General features: G+C 47.3%; 1 protein-coding gene across 1 annotated transcript in view; it reads left to right on the top strand.

Annotated features, from left to right (window-relative positions):
• Kcnj5 (potassium voltage-gated channel subfamily J member 5) overlaps positions 1 to 19,054 on the top strand; it is a 32,610-nt gene extending 13,556 nt beyond the window's left edge. Inside the window, exons 2-3 of the mRNA XM_029543663.1 lie at positions 8,660 to 9,598; positions 13,492 to 19,054. Of these exons, the coding sequence (XP_029399523.1) occupies positions 8,662 to 9,598; positions 13,492 to 13,814 (1,260 nt within the window). The 5' untranslated portion in view covers positions 8,660 to 8,661 and the 3' untranslated portion in view covers positions 13,815 to 19,054. The remainder of the gene's footprint in view (positions 1 to 8,659; positions 9,599 to 13,491) is intronic.
• Positions 19,055 to 21,684: the final 2,630 nt, after the last annotated feature.

Genomic DNA, 21,684 nt, shown 5'->3' with positions numbered 1-21,684 from the left:
AAGAAGAAGAAGAAGAAGAAGAAGAAGAAGAAGAAACCTATTGACTCCTGCCTCAGAAAAGTCAAGTCCCTCTGAGGATGGCTAAAATTAGACCTGGTTAACATCACCTTCAAACTGTACCAACCATGGGACCACAGTCCCCAAGTCCTGGAGCTTCTGGGAGTGTCTATAGGAATAGGGATCATGGCGCAACTTAGAATTTTGCCTGGCTAAATGTGCCTTCTCTATACTGGATATAGACATCATTTATAGTGCCTTAAACTCTCCCTGCTAACCGGGGCACATTTGAAAGGAACAGAGCATCCCTGCCACCAACTTGCTTGGAGCATCTTCGTATTTTAACCCTGCAGTGCCGTAGTTACAAGGGAGTTGGGGTCCCTTTTGTAGATCGTTAGTCTTGTTAATAAAGGAGTTTAAACACAGACTCAAAAGGACGCTCTGGGAGCATTTTATTAGAGTTAGAAAGAAAACCTATAGGTCAGACAAGCTGGAAAAGGGATACATAAGAGAAATCGAGATAGCCGTGTCTTTTAGGTCAGAATTCAAGAAAGCAAACAGGTTCAGCAACAGCGATGGCAAGCAGCTCTGTGGTGGAAGGGAGAGGAGCTGTAGGTTGGCCAAAGTGTCAGGGAATGTACACTCAGGATTTCCGCTGGAATCCAAGCAACACAACCAAGCAAGCAAACAAGCAAGAAACAAGTGATGCAGAGAGAAGAAAAGGGAAATGTTATTGTTAATATTATTTAGTTAGAACTTAGAAAAGTGGGCAGGCTTAGCAGTGCGCATGCCAGAAGCTTCTTTAAAAAAGTGTTTTATTTATGTGTATGGGTATTTTCCATTCATGTATGTCTGTATACCATGTTCAGGCAAAGCCCACTGAAGTCAGAAGAATGCATTGGATCCCCTGGAACTGGAGTTAGAGATAGTTGTGAGTTGCCATGTAGGTGCTGGGAACTGAACCCAAGACCTCTGGAAGAGCAGCCAGTGCTCTTGACCAGTGAGCCACCTCTCCAGTCCCATGGCAAAAATATGTCAAAAGTAGCTGCACTGGAATAGAAGTGCATCCTTCCCATTAGAGGTAATTGTCCTTTAAATTGACTTAGCAAAAGCCTTCACCAGAAGCAGCTTTCCTGTGGGATCCTCTCCTGGCTAGTGACTGACAGGCCTGGCTGGATTAACCCTTCTGTTGTTCTTGTTAATTAAAAATGTCCTCATATGCCAAGTTTTGATCATATTCTTTCCCCATCCCCAAGTCCCTCCAGGTTTTTCCCACCTCCCTACCCACCCAACTTCATGCTCCTATCTCTCTGATTTCCGCCTTCCCAGAAGACATCAGCTGGGGATAGTTACTGTGCTAGGAATGAGTCTTTGTGTCCACTTCCCTTCTCACTGCTGGGATATTTGTCTTGTTTGAACTTACATGGGTCGTAAGTATGCTGCCACACCCTCTGTGTGTTTGTGTATGTATTAGTGCCATTGTGTCTGGAAAACACTTGGAAGCATCTACACCCCTGGCTCTTATGATCTTTCTCCTTCTCCTCCACAAAAATCCCTAATCCTTAGTAGTGGTGGAGGTGAGTGGGTGGGTGGTAGTATTGATAAAGACATCTCATTAGGACTGGATACTATATACTCTCTGTGTGTTATCCAGTTGTGGGTCTCTGTGTTAATTCCAAACCACTGCAAGAAGCTTCTCTAATGAGGTTGTGCAATGCACTGATCTATGGATACAGCAATATGTTATTGGGAATCATTTTATTGCTTTTATTGCCACATTTCTTTAGCAGAATAATAGTATCAGGTTTTCCCCCTAGGGCCATGGTCTATCTAGTCTAGTTCTTGGCCTCTTTATCAGTATCCAGTATGGATTTCTAGTATAGAGTTGACATTCAATCCAATTTTGAAGAAGTGGTTGGGATCTCTCATCACATTTGTGCCACTATTACCTGTCTTGCAGGCAGGTCTCGAAGAGTTTATATTGCTGAGTGATATTGATGGTTATCTTTCTCCTCTGATAGCATGCAGAGAACCTTCCAAAAACATGAATGTTAGTCAGTAGGGGCAAAGCCTTCAGTTGGGCACCAGCTCAATTTCTTCACGTTTGACATAAGTGTTACCTTCAACAATAGGCCTTACCATAAGAGTATAGAGTATAACCAATCACATGTAATGTTTTGGAGGGGAAATCTAGAGGAACCCATTGGCCAGTGACTCAACGTTAACGTTTTTCCTCATTTCTTTCTTTTCCAGACAGGGTCTTTCTACATAGCCCTAGCTGTCCTGGAACTCATTATATAAGCCAGGCTGTCCTAGAACTCAGAAATCTGTTTGCCTCTGCCTTTGTCTCCCAAGTGCTAGGATTAGAGGCATGTGCCACCATGCCCAGCTTCGACATTAACTCTCAAAAGAGGAGATAATAATACATAATTTTCTAACATTTACTGCAGATCTGGACTACAGATTACCTTTTTAACTAGAAGGAAGTTATGGTCTATTAATAGGCCTCAGTAAAGCTCTGGAACATCCACCCTTTCATCTGATATTTTAAAGCTTTGACTAAGCAAAGCTGACGCTTTCCTGGCCCCCATTGAGGGCCTCCAATGCTCTCAAACCTTATCTAGACACCTAGGGCACTTATCAGGCTTACCCAGAATAGTACCCAGATCTCTCTCATGAGTATGTCCTCCTCTGTATGTCCTTCTCTAATGTACTCCATCACATGTCCCAAATCGTAAGGCGTACAGGTGGCAACCTATGGTAACCTACCACATAATAGAGAATGGAGGAGTCCAGAATGATGTTTGTGATTCCTATTTTCCTTAGTTTGTGGAAAACGAAGACTCCCAGCCCAGTGCTCTGTCCGAAAAGCTCCACCAAATCCGAGTGTATCGCTCTTATCAGACTGCTACACTCCTGGACTCCTAGCATCCTAGACCACCCCACCGTCTACAGCTTGTTTTGCACTGTGCTGGGTATCTCGGGGCATCCTTTGCCCCAAGGTCTATTTAATGAAGGTCAGTTTCACTCGAGCCCCATCTCAGATACAGCTCCTGTGATCTGGCCTCCTTTGAGCCTCTTCACCTATGTTTCATATCAAAGGGACAAACCTTCTTTGTTGGACCTGAAGCTGTCTTGGTGGAGACCTTTCATCATGTTGTAGTAATTCTTCCCATCCACAGGCAAAGGGGGCAGCCGGAAGATAAGAGCGGTAACAGGGTGGCCGGGTGTAATAGGATTCACTTAAGTTGGTGGCTTAAAGAGAGCAGCCAGGATACCCAGCATGCCTCTGGTAGTCATAGCCTTCGCTCTTCCCTGGCTGCCACACACAGCTCTGCACACACTGTGGTTTCACAGAGACAGGGCTGACATGTAAAGTACTGGTAGGCTGAGCCTGTGTTTACCTGCTTCACTGATCTATGCCTAACTCCCAGTTCAGGGGCCGGACAAAATTAGTTCCACAATTAATGAGTGTAAAAGTAATTGAATTGATCCCAGAACCTGATTTTTAAGTCTACCTATATTGTCCCTGTATATCTGTTTGAGTTGCTGGGCACACAAACACTGGAAGCCAGGATTTTCCAGGTTGAGCCTGCTCTCAAGTTTTAAAGAAATCTGTGTAGTAATGGTTCCATGATCAAGCGGCTTAATGCCCACCTTGTAAACACTACTGAGAAATCAGGTGCTTGAATTTTAGATCTTTCTTCTCTCTGTGAGCTTAAATTTGGGATAATTGAGCATTACACTGCATTTAAATTCAAGGAAGGAGAGATTATAAATTTATACAGTCACACAGCTTAACCACAGAGACACAGTCTGAAGAAAATGCACCATTAGGTGATTTTGTAGAGCTTGTTTATTCAAATTAAGATGGCCAAGAGCAGGCTGTATGACTATGTGACATTGTCTATGCAGTCTGAAGTTAGTCATAGCACTATTTTGTGGCACAGGACTGCATTTTGCTAATATTTATATCCTCTGTAGTGTTCCCCATAATGGGCCCCAGGCAAGGAGGGAAGAAAACAGTAGCTGGGATATATAGCGAAGGAAACTGAGGCAGACACAGATAAAACTTTCAACGACTCACAGAGCAAGTCTGTCCATATTGAGCTCAAATGCAAGTCCTACCCTTGGTAGCTGTGATCAAATGCTGAATTGGAGGTAACTTTAAGGAGGAAAGGTTTGCTTGGGTTTGAAGTGTAGCCCATCACAGCAGATAAGGCATGGCTGCATGAGCAGCTGGAAGAACAGGCAGTGAGAGCTTGCTCACATTGGGCAGATCAAGTGTCGGAGAAGGGGAGAGCTTCCAGGGCTGTTTCCTTTTTTGATTAAATCTGGGACCTCAACCCATGAGATACTGCTGTCCACAATCAGGGAGCGTCTCCCCTCTTCAGGTTTGTCTCTCTGAAAACACCCTCACAGATGAGCCCAGACTTGTGTCTCATTAATGACCTACAGAATTCTTAACCCAACCAAGCTGACTGTAAAACTTAGTCATCACACTCTGGGCTCCACAAGGAATATTTTAGGCGTAGGCATGGCTCTTGCTCTTAACTGAGAAATTTGCAGCTTTCTCCTAGAGCAAAACTTTTTCAGACATGGGCAGAAGTATCCAAAAAAAAAAAAAAAAATCATTGTGCTTCTAGTACATCACAGGGCCCTCTCCTATAAGAAGGCATGAAGAGTATTTTTTTTTAAAAGTAAAGAAACAATGTAGAAAATCAGCAAAAGGCAGAGTGCTCTTTCCCATATGCCCAGACGACTCGTTCTTATGGCCCTGCCTTAGCCCAGCCCAGCACGTGTGGCTAGAAGATCTCACCACAACACTTCAATTGGAACCCTATGTGGGCTACCACAGCTGAGTCCCCAGGAACACGAGGGCTTTGGGGTCACCAACCTACTTCACCAGGTTTAGGAATCTCTGGTCAGATTCTTGGCACAAAGACACCCCAGTGGCAGGACAAGGTCCTACATAGCACTCTGTAAAGATGGTCCACGCGTTCTCCTTCTTTTTGTCATTTATCTTTGTAAATGCCACATTTGAGAGCAGGGAGCAGGTGGCCGTGTGCAGTGTGGAAATGGCCAATGGATGTCTGAGACAAATGGCCCTTTGAAAGCATGACTCTTCGATATGACATTTTAAAGGTTACCTTGGAATTGCCTAGGTGGCAAAGGAAAATATGTGCTAGAGTCATAAGATTTCTCAAGATGGCCAAAATGACTTTGGTTGGCCAATGGGGCAGGTGATTCAGTGGTCTGTGTCATCGGGATTTTGCTCTTGTCCCCACTCATCTCTACAGTCTTGTGATCTGTGCCAAAAGAACTCATCCAAGGCATTGAGGATATAGTTAGAAGATGGAGTTTATCACAGACTAGCACAGGACACCCTCAAGGGTAAGAACGAACAGTGAGCAAAGAGAACATTGTGTCAATGTACAGTGTGGACGGACCACACTATTTCTAATAAACCTGAAATAGACAGTTGTCTTGGGTTCATATCTTTTGCTTTGATAAAGCACTCTGAGCAAAAGCAACTCACAGGGGAGAAAGGGTTCATTTGGCTTATAACTTGCAAGTCACCTTCCATCATTGAGGGCAGGGCAGGAATCCAGGGCAGGAACTTAAAGCAAAAGAATACTGGTTGCCAGCTAACTCTCTGGCCTGCTCCCTGGCTCGTGTTCATCTAGCATTCTTATACAACTCAGACCTGCTTGCCTAAGGATAGTGCTGCCCACAGTGGGCTATGCTACTTTGTACCAATCATCATCAGTCAAGACAATCTCTCACAGACATGGCCAAAAGCCAATCCGATGTAGTCAAACTCTCAATTGAGACCCTCTCCTCAGGTGACTCTAAAATGGGTCAAGTTGACAGGTAAAGCTAACGAGTTTAATATCTTCACCAAGGGGAATTTTCCTGTTCAGATGATTGGTGGATCAACTGTGACTGACTCTTACAGGAGCTGGCATTGATATGTACAGAATAAACACTGGTAGACCTGAAACCAGCTTTTATTTTTTTTTGTTGGATATTTTCTTTATTTAGATTCCAAATGTTATCCCCTTTCCTGGTTCCCCCTTCGAAGAACACCCTACCCCTACCCCCTACTCACTACCCCTGCTCACCAACCCACCCACTCCTGCTTTCTGGCCCTGGCATTCCCCCACACTGGAGCATACAGCCTTCATAGGACAAAGAGTCTCTCATCCCATTGATGTCTAACTAGGCCATCCTCTGCTGCATATGCAGCTGGAGCCATGAGTCCCACTATGTGTGCTCTTTGGTTGGTGGTTTAATCCTGGAAGCTCTGGGGATACTGGCTAGTTCATATTGTTGCTCCTCCCATGGGGCTGCAAACCCCTTCAGCTCCTTGGGTACTTTCTCTAGCTCCTTCATTGGGGACCCTATGCTCAGTCCAATGGATGGCTGTGAGCATTTACTTATATATTTGTGAGGCACTGGCCGAGCCTCTCAGGAGAGAGTTATATCAGGCTCCTGTCAGCAAGCGCCTGTTGGCATCTACAACAGTGTCTGCATTTAGTGATTGTAAATGGGATGGCTCCCCAGGTGAGTCAGTCTCTGGATGGTCATTTCTTCAGTCTCTACTCCACACTTTGTCTCTGTAACTCCTTCCATGGGTGTTTTGTCCCCCCCCCCTTCTAAAATGGATAGAAGTATCCACACTATGGTCTTCCTTCTTCTTGAGTTTCATGTGGATGAAACCAGCTTTTAAATAGTTATAAATGGATGTTGTCAGAGAATTCAGGATGTCCACTGAAGGACCAGATTTGACTCAGGTCCCTTTCGTCTGACTAATGACTAGAGCCCTACAGTTCCTGTCCTAGGCTTCTCATGATCTTGATTATAAAGAAGGGGTCCACCTCTCATGTCCACCAAGCCTGCTAATTTCTAATTGGCTACCTATCAGTTTATAGAACACTCACCAGAATGGTTCCAGTGGGACTGCCCACAACTGGATTCCCAAGAGAGACAGGCCAAAGCCCAGGGTGAACACCCAGAGAGTGTGTCCAGAGTGTGTGCCTGGATCAAGCCTGCAGGAGAAAAGTGTTCCCTGAAGGGATCACAGAGTGGTAAAGATAATTTGTTTCTCAGTTAGTGCAACAAAGAAAGTGATGGCCTTTGAGAATTATACATCCAGGAAAGGGTATTCTTGCGAAACTCAGGAAAGAGTGTTTATGAAGGATGCCCTATGGTGCCATATGCCAGGGTCAGGGCTCAAAGAATATTCTGGAATTCGCAGCCCATTATCCGAAGCTTGAGTCATAGAACACCATCATGTCTTTAGGGTTAAGCCTCTGGGTTAGAGCAAGGTAAAATAGGATTCCAAACCTATGCTGGCCAAATGCTGCTTCAAGCATTGATTCCTCAACTAAAAAAATATATATAGGCAGATTAGCTCAGCATGGTGACATAACCCCAGCCATACCAGCACCGCAGACTCAACAGGAAGGTTCATGTTTGGAGCCAGCCTGGGCTGCATAGTAGCCTCCCAACCAACCTGAGACTATGTTAAAATAAAGGATAAACAGACAAAAACTTTAAAAACAATTAAAGAAAAACGGACAGATTACAACTGTCTCGTCACTTGTGGTAGGATTAAACAAGCAAATGGAGCTGCATTTTCTTAGCTCCACTCTTGCCCCCGAGGAAGCTGTTCTCAGTAACCAGAGGGGTTCACAATCTTTCCTGCCTTTATCAGAGTCTCGGTGCATTTCAAGTGGGCTTGTGCAGAATGTCAAGAAGGCAGTAGATGGAATGCTCCAAGTCTCCACGTGTCTTTTTGAAGTGGCATGCCCTCTAAAAGCAGTCCTTTTGAAAGCCTTGGGGTATGAACATCCCATCTGTCTCAATTGCTCAGGACTAACTAGATCAGATTTTTCAAGGGTTCATCCACACAGTGGTCTGTCGTTTTAATAAATGCTCAGACAGCCCAGGCTCCCCACTCAGACCACTCACTAAACCAGACACATGCTGTCTTGTCCTTTCTGTCAACTGCTAAAGGATACCCAGCACAAAGAAGGAAGATAGAGGGCCTCAAGGGCCACTGCAAGCATGGGGCCCTTGAGGTGAGTAGGAATCCAACACCGGCCTTCATATACTCCTTAGATCTTCCCCTGATTTCTTATGCATCCTTCCATTCTTCACCACAGTTCTGTGTCCTGTGATCTACCCTGGGCTTCTGGAATTTAGCAAGGAACAAAAAGGCACAAAATCCTGCCTTGAGGACCTTATATCGTCACAAAATATTAGAAATCCATATGAGGGGAAGGAGAGAGTACCTCAAAGGTTAAGAGCACTGGCTGCTCTTGCAGAGAGCCTGGGTTCATTTCCTAGCACCCATATGGCAGCAGACAACTGTAACTCCATGCCCAGGAGATCCGATGCCTTTTCTGACTCCATTGACATAGGTGTGCACATGATATACATGCACATACAGGCAAAACATACATACATATAAAACAAGTGATAATGTGGATTGCAGTCTTTAACTCTGGCAGGCTAGATTATAAATCATAAATGTCATTCTAAATGATGATCCCATGAGAGTTCCCAGAAGGAAGTAGCCTCCGTTCCAAATCTGTACTAATCAGAACAGGGCACTTCACTAATGATAGTGTCATTTTAATCCACTGTGTCTCAGCTATGGCCGGTGATTCTAGGAATGCTATGAATCAAGACATGGAGACAGGAGTCACTTCCCAGGACCACAAGAAGATTCCCAAACAGGCTCGGGATTACATCCCCATTGCCACGGACCGCACTCGCCTGCTGACAGAAGGCAAGAAGCCACGTCAGCGCTACATGGAGAAGACTGGCAAGTGTAATGTGCATCACGGCAACGTTCAGGAAACCTACCGCTACCTAAGTGACCTCTTCACTACCCTGGTGGACCTCAAATGGCGCTTCAACCTTCTGGTCTTCACCATGGTCTACACCATCACCTGGCTGTTCTTTGGCTTCATTTGGTGGCTCATTGCTTACGTCCGAGGTGATCTGGATCACGTGGGTGACCAAGAGTGGATCCCTTGTGTTGAAAACCTTAGCGGCTTTGTGTCTGCTTTCCTGTTCTCCATTGAGACAGAAACAACCATTGGGTATGGCTTCAGAGTCATTACAGAGAAGTGTCCAGAAGGGATCATACTCCTTCTGGTGCAGGCCATTCTGGGCTCGATTGTTAATGCCTTCATGGTGGGGTGCATGTTTGTAAAGATCAGCCAGCCAAAGAAGAGAGCAGAGACCCTGATGTTTTCCAACAATGCGGTCATCTCCATGCGGGATGAGAAGCTGTGCCTCATGTTCCGGGTAGGGGACCTCCGAAACTCCCACATAGTGGAGGCCTCCATCCGCGCCAAGCTAATCAAATCCCGGCAGACAAAAGAAGGCGAATTCATCCCCTTGAACCAGACTGACATTAATGTGGGCTTTGACACTGGTGACGACCGCCTCTTCCTGGTCTCTCCGCTCATCATCTCCCATGAGATCAATGAGAAGAGCCCTTTTTGGGAGATGTCTCGTGCTCAACTGGAACAGGAAGAGTTCGAAGTTGTGGTCATACTAGAAGGGATGGTAGAAGCAACAGGTAAGACATTTGGCCCTCCTCAGCTGTGTGATCTGCTTCCTGCTCCATGGAGGAGCCTGCCGAGGCTCTCTCGGGGGCAAGTTTGTATGCAAGAATCCCAAGATGACAGTGAGGGTAGTTCTATCCCTAATGTGACCCAAAGGGCAGTTACCCAAGACAGAGTACCAGCAATAACTACCATGGGCTGAACTCACCACCTTCTAGGCATGGTTCCAGATTTTGCACATATATTACAGCATTGGGCCTCTTACACCTCTGTAAGGGAAAAATTCATGGTTTAGAAACAGAGGCTCAGCTGTGAGCAAGCACCGCCAAGCCAGGAGGGCTCCAGAAGCAGCCGTCATGTCCACTAGGGCAAAAAATGCTTCCTGTCCTAAGACATGCATGAAGTGACATGGAAACCTGGCCTGAGTAAGAGAGGTGGCAATGTTTCCTTAGCTTTGTACATCAGTGGTTCTCAACCGTCCTAATGCTACGATCCTTAAATGCCGTTTTCCCATGTTATGGCAATTCCCCATCAATCATAAAATTATTTTGTTGCTACTTTGTAATGTACAATTTTGCTACCGTCATATATCATGGTGTAAATATCTGGTCTTCAGGACATATGAGAGGCAAACCCCATGGGGGTTGTGACCCACAGGTTGAGAACCACTGCTGTACAAGCTGTGGGCCTCATCCTTTGGAGGGGATGGTTTTGCTTTCTGTTGCTGTGATAAAATATTTTGACCTAAAGCACTTTGGAAGAGGAGAAGGTTTATTCTCTATTCATCGTGGAGGGAATTCAGGGCAGGGACTCCACAGAAACCATGACGGCATACTGCTTACTGGCTTGCTCCCTCTTGCTTTCTCAACTTGCTTTCTTCTACAGCACAGGCCCACCTGTCTCAGGGGAGTGTCCCCTACATCGGGCCTGTTACAATCGTTAACCAAAACGGTCCCCCCTCCCCCCTCTCCCCTGACATTCTCACAGGCCAATCTGATGGAGGCAACTGAGATTTCCCAGGGGATTTTGTTTTGTGTTAAGATGACAAAAATTAACCAGTTCAGATGGTACCCAGTATGCAGCCTTTTTTAAGTTCACACATATTCCCTCACAACCCTTATATTTAAGAGGACCTATGTCCCAGATCTGTTGAGAGCCACAGACACTACCCTCATGGTCAGCCTCCTGCTTCTTGGGAAGGAAAACACATCCGACAGATGCTGTATCCGTCCTCCTTTTCCTCCCTTCCCCTTATTTGGCCACACGGACTGAGCAGCATGCTAACGCTGAGTGCTGACCTGTTCAAAAGTCATCCATGCTCAGAATAATGCTTCTGTTTCAAAACCTCGCAAATAGCATTTATATGATATTCATCCCCTTTCACAAATACAAATGCTGGACCTCAAAAGGGCGTGGCAGACCTTAAGCACCACACTGGACCCTAAGATGTTAGAGGCTTGTTAAAGGCGGTCAAGTGTAACTTGTCAGCCCTTGGGAATCTGGTTACTGGGAGGGTGGGGATGCGGGACTCAGGCGGGACCTCTATAAGCCTTCCTAGTTCCAAGTCAGAGTCAGGCAGTGTGATGGCAGGCCCTAGGGACTATGCCAAAGGCTGCCTGGCCATCTGCTGGAGGGCCGGAGCCTAGCCAGGAAGCATATGGTAGCAGCTGGAGGAGCCCCTGGGGCTGAGGACAGTCAGGCAGCAGGAAGCTGATTCTTGTACATGGGGACCCTAGGGTCAGTGTGTCCTTGGTAACAGGGTCAGCATAGAACACAGGATCACTTTCTAGGGAAGGAGCTCCTCTCCGAGCTCCTGAAGAAGAGATGAGCCACAGACAGTCTCATGGACCCCTGGTGATGTACTCCCCACCACCAGCTCTGCCCTAGGACAGTACCCACAGACCACCCAGCAGAGGGAGTAGATGCTGACCCAGTTTGCCAGCTCCTCCCACACTTCCCCGAAAACCCTGCCTTATACCGCCCTGCCCTACCACCACCTGTGCTAGCCCATCTATGTTCTCTGTCTGTGGAACTATGAGGGCGACTGAGACCACCTACTCACAAATGAGCCGAGTTGTTCCATTGTCAGGCTCGTGGAACCCAGCCCTGGCATGAATTCAGGCAGAGTTTGAGCAGCATAGCTCTTCCCTACCCTTCCTCCATGAGTCTGGGCAACATGCTTGCCTTGTCCGCAAATGAAGAGGGTCATGTGCTGAAGAAACAAATGGAGTGTCACCGATGAGACTCAGAGTTATTGAAAGGTAACAGTTACAAAGCAGTGAGGGTCTCTGGCTACAGGAGAGCCCGCGCCATTTCCCTAAAAGACAAACAGAAAGAACAATGGGAAGAGTCCTGAGGGACCGCTGCAGGCACTCTTGTGTGAGTCCTGTGCTAGGGTCTTTTCAGGGTCCCGGAAGCCTGCAGGCACAGAGAGGGGTGTCCAGCTTGGGTCTTTCTACCTCTGTTGGGCTCATGGGTATACAGGGGGAGGCCTGAATGGAGAGTCCTGAGTTGGGCAGGTATCACCCCGAGAGCAAAGAGAGGGGATGCTTTAGGGGACCGGGCTCTGATGAATGGGAAGCACCTCTTGGCCTTGCTCTGGTTTGTATGGGCCCTCTCCCGGAGAAGACCTAGGCAGGAACTGGAGAGGAGCTCGGTGGGACCTGGAGAAGGTTTCCCTCAGTATCTAAAGAGCACCAGCTAGTCCTTCCTTGGACAGAATGTGAAATAAAAATTTGTTTTTTCTGTGACCCTAAGCCCAGAGGCTTCCTCATCCATAAACAAAACATCCCTCCCTCCGTCTCTGCAGAGGAAGCAACACCTAAAAATAACGCAGCCGTGGCAGGGGTGGGCTGAGAGGGACTGGGGGCATCAGAGCATCCTCCAATCCAGAGCCAGGCTGGGTGGTAGTTTGCTTCCCTTCCTGTGCATGTGGACATTTGTTTGTGGATACATGTACATGTGTATGCTCATGAGTGTGCAGGTTTCTGGTATATGCCCACCCAAAACTATTCCTCTGTATTGGGAATGAATGCCTGCCAGCTTCTCTCTGGTCCCTCACTCTGAACTTATCTTGTTCAAACCCCGGTCCTGCCTCCTTTATAGTCTCAGCCAGCTATTCCTAAATGCCACTTTCAAAAATGATGTCCTTGTCTGCACGTATTTCCTCTCCCCCACCCTCTTTAGTGTCCAGAAGTGCATTCTAGAATCTCACTTGTTCATTGGTCATTTTCTCCCCTCATAGTAGTTTGAGCTCCTCCACAACAAGAACCGTCTCATACTCAGCTTCACCTTCCAGGTTCCTGACCCAAAGAAGAAGTTCGAGAGATGCTTGAAAAATTATTGATGACTGGATACATGGATAGTTGGAGGGGTGGGGGTGTCTTAGCTACTTTTCTATTGCTGTGAAGGGACACCATGGCAACTTATAAAAGAAAGCATTTAATTGGGGGCTTACTTTCAGTTTCTACATGGTTAGTCCATTGTATCATGACAGGAAACATGGCAGCAGTGGGCCAGCCTGACATGGGCTTTTGAAACCTCAATCTCCATCCTTCCCCACTGGTAAAATCTCCAACAAGGCCACACCTCCTAATCCTTCCTAAACAGTCCGCTAGCTAGAAGCCAAATATTCAAATATATGAGCCTATGGTGGCTATCTCATTCAGAACACCATAGAAGGATAGATGGATAGATGATTTAATGGCCCAATATTGGTTTGATTGAGTGAATGAATAGAAGATAATGAATACATAGTTACATGAATAGGTGGATGGTGGAATAGGTGAATAGATGACTGGATATATAGATGTATGTATAGGTGGATAGGTGGATGGATGGATGGATGGATGGATGGATGGATAGATAGATAGATGCTTCCTAATGTACATGGCTTCTGTTTCCTCAGGCATGACTTGCCAAGCACGGAGCTCTTACATGGATACAGAGGTGCTCTGGGGTCACCGATTCACACCAGTTCTCACCTTGGAAAAGGGCTTCTATGAGGTGGACTACAACACTTTCCACAACACCTACGAGACCAACACACCCAGCTGCTGCGCCAAGGAGCTGGCAGAGATGAAGCGGAGCGGTCGGCTCCTCCAGTACCTTCCCAGTCCTCCCTTGCTTGGGGGCTGTGCTGAGGCTGGGAACGAAGCCGAGGCTGAGAAGGATGAAGAGGATGAGCCCAATGGACTGAGTGTGTCCCCGGCCACCAGGGGCTCAATGTGAAGTCTGTGCGCTACCCAGATCCTCTTCTTGCCAGACACAGAGGAGCCTGGGAGGCCAGAGAGGCCAATTAGTTGAGCAAGCTTTGTGGGGCCCCAGGAGTATGGGAGCTCTACAGAGAGAAACAGCGTGTCGTGGCCTCACATCTCCTCCTCCGGGCCTCGGAGAAAGTAGCCTTGCCTAGGCCTCCTGACAAGTGCTTTCTAGGCCTCTGTGAGAGCATTAGTTGCCACGAGAGTGGGGCTCCCAACGAGAGTTCTAGGGTGCCATCTATCCTCCCTCTGATTACTGGAGCCTGTTCACTTTCCTCCCCAATCCAGGTCTCCTCAGCACAATCCCTGAGGCCTGCGGATCAAGGGAGGTAATTTTCTCCATGGATACTCAGGCCTCCAGCTAGGGATGAGTTCACAGAGGCCTTCCAGGGGCGATGCCTTTTAGTCTGAGGCCAAAAACCCACCGATTAATAGTTTCTTAGCAAGGCCCGCTGTTCACCTCTGATACTACCTGTGCTTTCCTCTTCTGTGTCGAGTGGACACTACACTACGGCTTACAGGGTAATTGATTTAATTAGAGTGGCCTTAGGACACAGAGGACCTAGGAGCATACACAGTGTCGTCCTCGCTACTGCCTGATACCCCTAGTCATACTGTGCCCTGTGCTTCAAAGGAGCGCCCCCCAGCAGTTGTACCTTTTGTAGGACTATTTGGCCCAAGAACTTCAAAGAACCTCTGAAGTGGTCCCAGGGAACGAGTGAATTTCAAAGAGCCAGATGAGCTCATTGGTACTAACACGGGGATGGTAGACAGGAGAGAGACACGAGGATAATTTTAAAATCAGTATCTGGAGCCTGGGGTGGTGAGGATCTGGAGCCTGTAATCCTAGCGTTTGGCAGGCTGAGGCAGAATCTCGAATCTGAAGCCAGGCCAGTCTACACAACCCTGTCTCAAAAAAGCAAGAGACAAATTAACAAGCAAGAAAACATCTGCCGCAGCTGTCGCACGGGGGCTCCTTGGAGAAAAGTGGGCTATGAAACACAAGTGACAAGTGCCCAAGTGCTCTTCAAGCCGAGCGTGGACCAGAGCCTTGGGCTGCCACTGAGAGATGCCTCTGGACCTCCCTCCTATGGAACAGCTCCAACATAGTGGTGGGACCTAAAGGGCAGGCCCTGAGGACAGGATGAGAGTCAGTGGGTGATTAGGGGGAGAAGAATCAAAGAGTGGAGAAGAACCTTGGGGTCCACAGCCTCAGAGACCCTTCTCTTCCAGTCTAGGACTGAGGGCCAGGTCAGTGAAGCGTTAGGTTGAAAACAATCAGCTGGCCTGGGTTTGGGAATATGCTTACATGTTCCCTGACACCTCTACCCCAGTGTTTATGGCTCTCAACCAGCCTTTGAAAATAGAAGCACCTTCTTACCAGGCCCCAGAGAACTTTCTCTGGCATCTATAGGGAGGCAAGAAGCTAAGGCAGCCTAGAGAATGGCTTCCCAACCTCAGGCCTTGTTCCCCTCAGACTGAATGCCCGGGTCCCTGGGCTGGTAAGGAGAGGCTCTGCAATGGATGGTTACATCGTGGACTGGCCACAAATGGAAGAGAGGATCTTTGTGCTTGGCATCTACACTGAGTCTGGGAGATGGTCCAGGCCAGTGGCACTCAACCTTCCTAATGCTGTGACCCTTTAATCCAGTTCCTTGTATTGTGATAACCTCAATCATAACATTATTTTTGTTGCTACTTCATAATTTTATTTTTTCTACTGTTATGAATTGTAATGTAGAGATCCAACTTGCAGGATATCTGATATACAATCTCTGTGAAAGGGTTGTCCAACTCCCAAAAGGGTCTCAACCCACAGACACACAGGTTAAGAATCACTGGTCTAGGCAGAGGTGCGCGTGTGTGTGTGTGTGTGTGTGTGTGTGTGTGTGTGTGTGTTGTGTATGTTTCTGAGTGTGGTATGTGTGTGAGTGTGTGGAGTGGTGTGTATATGTATGTTCGTGTGTGTCTATATAGTATGAGGGCTGGTACGTGGGTATGTTATTGGGTGGGGATGGTATGTGTACTTATGTGTGTGTGTTATATGATGAATGTGGTATTTGTGTACATATGTGTGGTGTGTATGATGTAGTGTGTGTATGCTGTGGTGTGTGTGTGTCTTTGTGTGTGATGGGAAAGGGAGTCCCACAGTGATAAGGTGGGGGAGGCATTATACATCTTCTATATGGTGAAACAGATCTGTTGAAGAATGGAAAATGAACTGCCATCCCTACTCAGGAAAGAAAATCACCAAGCGGGTCCACAACACCCAATAAGTAAGCTGCAGTCAGGAGTCTAAGGATGGCACCTGCTGCTGAGACAAGATGTCTAGAGTAACAGAAGATGCAGTCGCTGCCACAAGAGACAGACACTCAGCCTGGCTTTCTGGATCTGGGCTTAGGCAGGCAGGATCAGTTCTACTCCTTGGTAAGCCATGAATCCTGCCTTGGTCAGAACTAGCTACTGCCTACAGGTTGAGATCCTTAGTGAGGCGAGTTGGTAAAGATAAGAAGTGGCAGGGAATGATGCCACATGTTCAATTGCCTTATTTGTATTTCTGAAACATCCCCCACTTGGCCAAGAGAGACCAGTGGTCTGTGTGAGTCAGGGTCACTGGTGTGTCAATGAGACGTTGTGGAGGCTATCAAAGAGGTGGATACACTCCTGAAGATGCCCACATATCAGAGCTGATATGTACTGGAGTTAGTAAGATAATAGACCCAATCAGGTTTCTATAATGGTGACCTAAGTGTGAGGGGACTGCCCTTCATATCCCAAGGACAATTCCATCTTAGTGAACAGTTGATGTCACTAAAGTTTTAAAAACTCTTCAAATAATTTCCTGAAAGTTCCTGACCAATAAATTTAAAATATGGGTTTATTATTAAATGCCTAGTCTGATGCTGGCCCATATTGTAATGGGTCACTGCTCCTACAGAGCTCATTCCATCCCTCGTGGCCACAAAGAACTGTGGCAGGGCTAGAGAAGCCAGCAATAATCCCCAAAGATCTCTGCTCCTTGAGCTTGGGAAGTTGACTTCCTGCCTTGACTACCATGTCCTTCCTCTCTGGAAAAATCCCTTGCTCCATGTGCCAGTAGACATTCCCCCACACTGGAGAAGGCAAGTTCTTACTGATTCTCCCCTCACTCTCCCCAACAAATGAATCTGACACTTCCTGGGTTCTGGCAACATAACCACAAGACCCTGTTCTTGGGTCTCTCTGCTTCAGACGTGGCTCCCACTGAGCTCCGACATAATCAAGCAACCGGCTTGTGCCATTTCTCTTAGCTGCTTTGAGAGCCTGCCTGAAGCAGTCAACATTGATGGAGAAGAGCCCCTGTCTGCCTGGGGAACATGTCCCTGCTTATTTGTTATCTGTAGGAACTGGGAACCTTCATTCACACCTCTTATCCCATGGCCTGCCTTCCAGCTGGCCCCGGCTCTGTGACCCCTGTGGAGCCAGGAGCTTCCCCTGAGGGTGACACAAAGCAAAGATTGCACATCAACTTGTAAGACAGACACTCCCCCCCCAACCCTGTTGGGTGGAGCAGTGGTTAGATACCACTCCTGCATTCTTGGACTTGGTTCTCTGAACGCTGCAGTAAAGGAGTCTGGATATCACAGATGGAGATGTCTCAAGCAAACTCTATGGGGCCTTCTTCCTGTACAAACACCCTTAGGGATCAGCTCCCAAGCTGCAGGCACAGACAGACCCCGCACAGTGGCGCTGGTCGATTCCCGTGCTGTGCTGTGGAGGACATTCCCCTTTTCCAGCCCCAGGATAATTAGAAAGCACCTTCTCTGATTCCCAGAGAGCTAAGGAGCCATGGAAAAAGAGATTCCGTGGGGAAGAATGGCTTTCCCCTAGAGGCTACGTAACCTCTGCGCTTGGTTCTCTAACAGTATCCTAAAGCGCTCTATCAAATTGCCCTCCCAGGTATATGACTTCAAGCTTATGAAAAAGAACACCATTACACTGCTCAAAACTCACCCGCCCCCCTCCCCTGAAATGGCTCGACCTGACGTAGCTTTCTCATTTGAAATACATAGCTCGTGAGCTCCAATTCAGGTGATTCCCAGTGGGAGCAAACTTGCTCTTCTTTTTGTTCATTTAAACCTGCAGTTATTGGTGTGCCGCATTTCAGCTGGTACTGGGGTGGGAAGGTCAGGCCTGGAGAGAACGCTGCCTTAGTAACAGGGCTCAGTCTCCACAGGGGGGGACAGACTTCAGGATGGCAGCAAAGACAGACACTGCCAGGGATTCACACAGCTCATCTGTCCAGGGATAATTTTCACCTTTTATTTAGTGTTAGATATATTCAGAACCCACCTTGCCTAAGTCACAAGTAACTCTAAAGCAGCCTTTTCCTTTGAATACTTTTGAAAATAGCCACTCTGGGGAGTCTCTGGGCTATCAATCTCCAGGCAAGGTGTAAGTTTACAGAATGGTTGTTATCAGGGAACCCTGGGGAAAGGGCAGGGAGGCTGTGGTAGTTAAGGTTAACAATCTCTCAAATGGAGACCTGAGCTTTCCACTGAGCATGCATTGGCAAGGGGGTTGATACTAGGTGTCCTCCTGTGATGATCATCAGCTGTCAGGGACAAAATCTCACAGGAACCTAGTCCTCACCCAGACTCCCTTCTAAAGACAACATGGCGAGCCAAGGTATTGATTCATCTTGAGGGGGGGCAGTATGAGAAGCCCTGGCTGGTACAGGGCAGCTGCAGTGTACGGGACATGTCCCATGTCTGACCTAGCACCCATCCCCCAGGGTAATCAGAGAGAAGGAAATCAACGCATGTATGACAGCCAGCAGGTGCCTCTTTAGACCCCAGTAGAGTCCAACAACATGTTGGTGATAAACAAATCTCTAGGGAGTAGTTTGGGAAATAGAAATGTCAGCTGAGATTTTTTTTTTCTCTAAGGGACTATTTGCTTTTATTCAAAAGCTGTTATTCAAATACCTTGGCTTCTGTGTGCTGGAGGCAAGAATTCTAAACCACAGGGGAGGAATGGGTGAGAAAGGGGATGTGTTAACCAGAGCGTAGGACTTCATTCTTCACAAACGGTACAAGTAAGCCCAGAGAACCAGGGCCAGTGCAGGTGAGGATGCTGCTGGGAGATGTATCCAGTATGTATGTCTGCGCATTAGGGTCCCTCTGCGTGCACAAGCGGAATGTTGCTGTCACATGCTGAATCCCCTCTGAAATAAACACGTTCACGGAAGAGACCGCAGCCAAGCCCTGTGTGATTTGAAAGGTCCGGGCTCGCCTAGCTGCACTGTTACCTGGAGAAGTGGGCAGCTGCAGTCATTCAGGAATCCACAACCATCTGTTGTCTCCGCAGAGTGGGGCTCACTGGGTCTGGTCCATGGGGACGGCTAGGGAAGAGGGAAGTGTGTCCATCAGGTTGTCTGTGCTCTGGAGGAAAGAGTCATTAAAGGGTCAGGGCCATTCCTACTCAGAACGCACTGACAGAGTCTTCCCTCTCTCCTCTTCAGCCTAGAACTTTCCTCATTAACACCACCTACCTTTCCAGGTGCCCACTGCCTTTCTGTGTATAAGGGTATTCCCATCTGTATGTTTCTCAGAGCTCCCAGAGCAGGAAGACCTGGATATCGGTCCAGTGGCCATCTATCCTGATCATTGCCTCTGGGCTTCGTAAGCCTTTGCTAGACATACTGACACTTGTCTATGGTGAAGGCTGGAAAGCTATGCGTCAGGAAGCAGAAGTTCAGGCTGGGCTATATCTCAGTGGATGGCATTACGTAAGGGCCTGAGCCCAATCCCCGGCATCTATAGGGGCTGGAGGGAGAGTGCACACTCCACAAAATGTTCAGTGGGCCTCTGACTTCCCATTACTCCAGCTTTCCTACACATACCACCCTATTTACTGGATATGTTCCAGAAGCAACAGGGGATACTGTGGATTCAGTAGTGGTCAAGGGTGTCTTCTTAGCTTACTCTCGCTGCTGTAACACACATGCTTCAAACTGGATAATGCAGAATCAATGGAAATGTCCGCTCACCGTCTGCAAGCTGACACATCAAGATAAGCACAGGCAGATTTGGTATCTAGTGAGGCCTATTCCTCCAGCATGAAAACCTCTCTGCACCCTCCCATGGTAGAAGGGGCAGGCTTGTTCTCCTATAGGACTCCCATATAAAGGTGCAAATCCTACTCCTGAGGGCTCCACCCTCAGGAGCCCACTTCTAATCCTCTTCAGAATCTTACTTTCTAATTCTATTACCTTGGGGAATTGGACTTCAGCGTGCAAATTTGGGGGGTGAAACAAACCCTAAAAAGGTAGTGTGATCTCTTGCCTCCATGGGACTTGTTGCGTGTCAGGAAGCACATGGGGCATATGAATAAGAGAACAGCAGGTGCCAATCAAATCCAGGAGCAAAGCAGAGCACTGAGCTCAGCCGAGAGCAGGACCTGAGGCTGACTGGGAGGGTCTTACCCTGGCTGCTGAGACGCAAGAAAACGGGAGCTCACCACACAAAACAGACAGGCTTTGTCTTTGGGGGCAGAAGGACAGAAAGTCAGGAAGGTAGGGTGTATGCAAGTTCTAAAGTGGATGCTGGAAGGATCTGTAGGGCTGAGTGAAGACCAAGGACACTGCAGCCCCAAGACCCAGACCTGCCTTACTGGGAACATGTGAATGTCAACCCAAGGAGAGTTTATCAAAGAATGACCTAAAGTGACATGTATGTATGCTCCTGTCTCCAGAGGGCTCGGATCACAGGATAGTGTTACAATACCTGAATAAAAGTACTTATTTAACCGGGCATTGGTGGCACACGCCTTTAATCTCAGCACTTGGAAGGCAGAGGCAGGTGGATTTCTGGTTGGAGACCAGTCTGGTCTACAAAGTGAGTTGTTCCAGGATAGCCAGGGCTATACAGAGAAACCCTGTCTTGGAAAGAAAAATAAAACTTATTTAAGAAAACAAGAAAAAAAGAAAAAGGAAACCAGAAAGAACAAACAAGAGGCTGAGGAGATGAGTCGGGGTGTAAAGTGCTTGTGTGCAAGCATAAAGGTCTGATTCAGATCCTGGTACCACCCAAAAGGCTGGATATGATGACACACGCCATCAGTCCTGGCACAGGGAGGGAGAGACAGCAGGATACAAGGGAGTCATGGGCAGCTAGTCTAGCCAGATAATGGGTGTCATGTTCAGTGAATGACCCTGTTTCAAAAGATAAGGTGGAAAGCAATAGGAGAAGACACCCAAACTGACCTTTGGGTTCCACGGGTGCACATGTGCAAATGTGCACCCAAACACACACACACACCATACACCACATAGACTCACACACATACACACACTATACACACACATATACATCATACACCACATAGACACACACCACACATATACACACTATACATACATACACACAACATATACACCATATACCACATAGACACACACTACACACATACACACTATACATACATACACATACATTACACATACCACACACCACACACATACACAAACACCATACACCACACACACATACACCATGCAGACAATACACCATGCACCACACAGACACACATCACACACACACACATACTGCACATACAAACACACCATACATACACCACACATACACACACACACACATCACACACTCTACATACACCCACACATGTACACCCCACATACATACCACACGCACACCACACAGAGCACTACACATAGACACACATACCACACAACCCCCCCCACACCAATAAACAAACTCTTCAGTGTAGAAGGATAAATCTTTCAAAAATATAATTTTTAATATATAAGGACAATTATCTATAAATTCATGAATGTGTTC

The sequence above is a fragment of the Mus pahari genome, chromosome 10, assembly GCF_900095145.1.
Source record: "Mus pahari chromosome 10, PAHARI_EIJ_v1.1, whole genome shotgun sequence".
NCBI classification, from domain to species: domain Eukaryota; kingdom Metazoa; phylum Chordata; class Mammalia; order Rodentia; family Muridae; genus Mus; species Mus pahari.
This window is presented reverse-complemented; position numbering and strand designations above follow the sequence as displayed.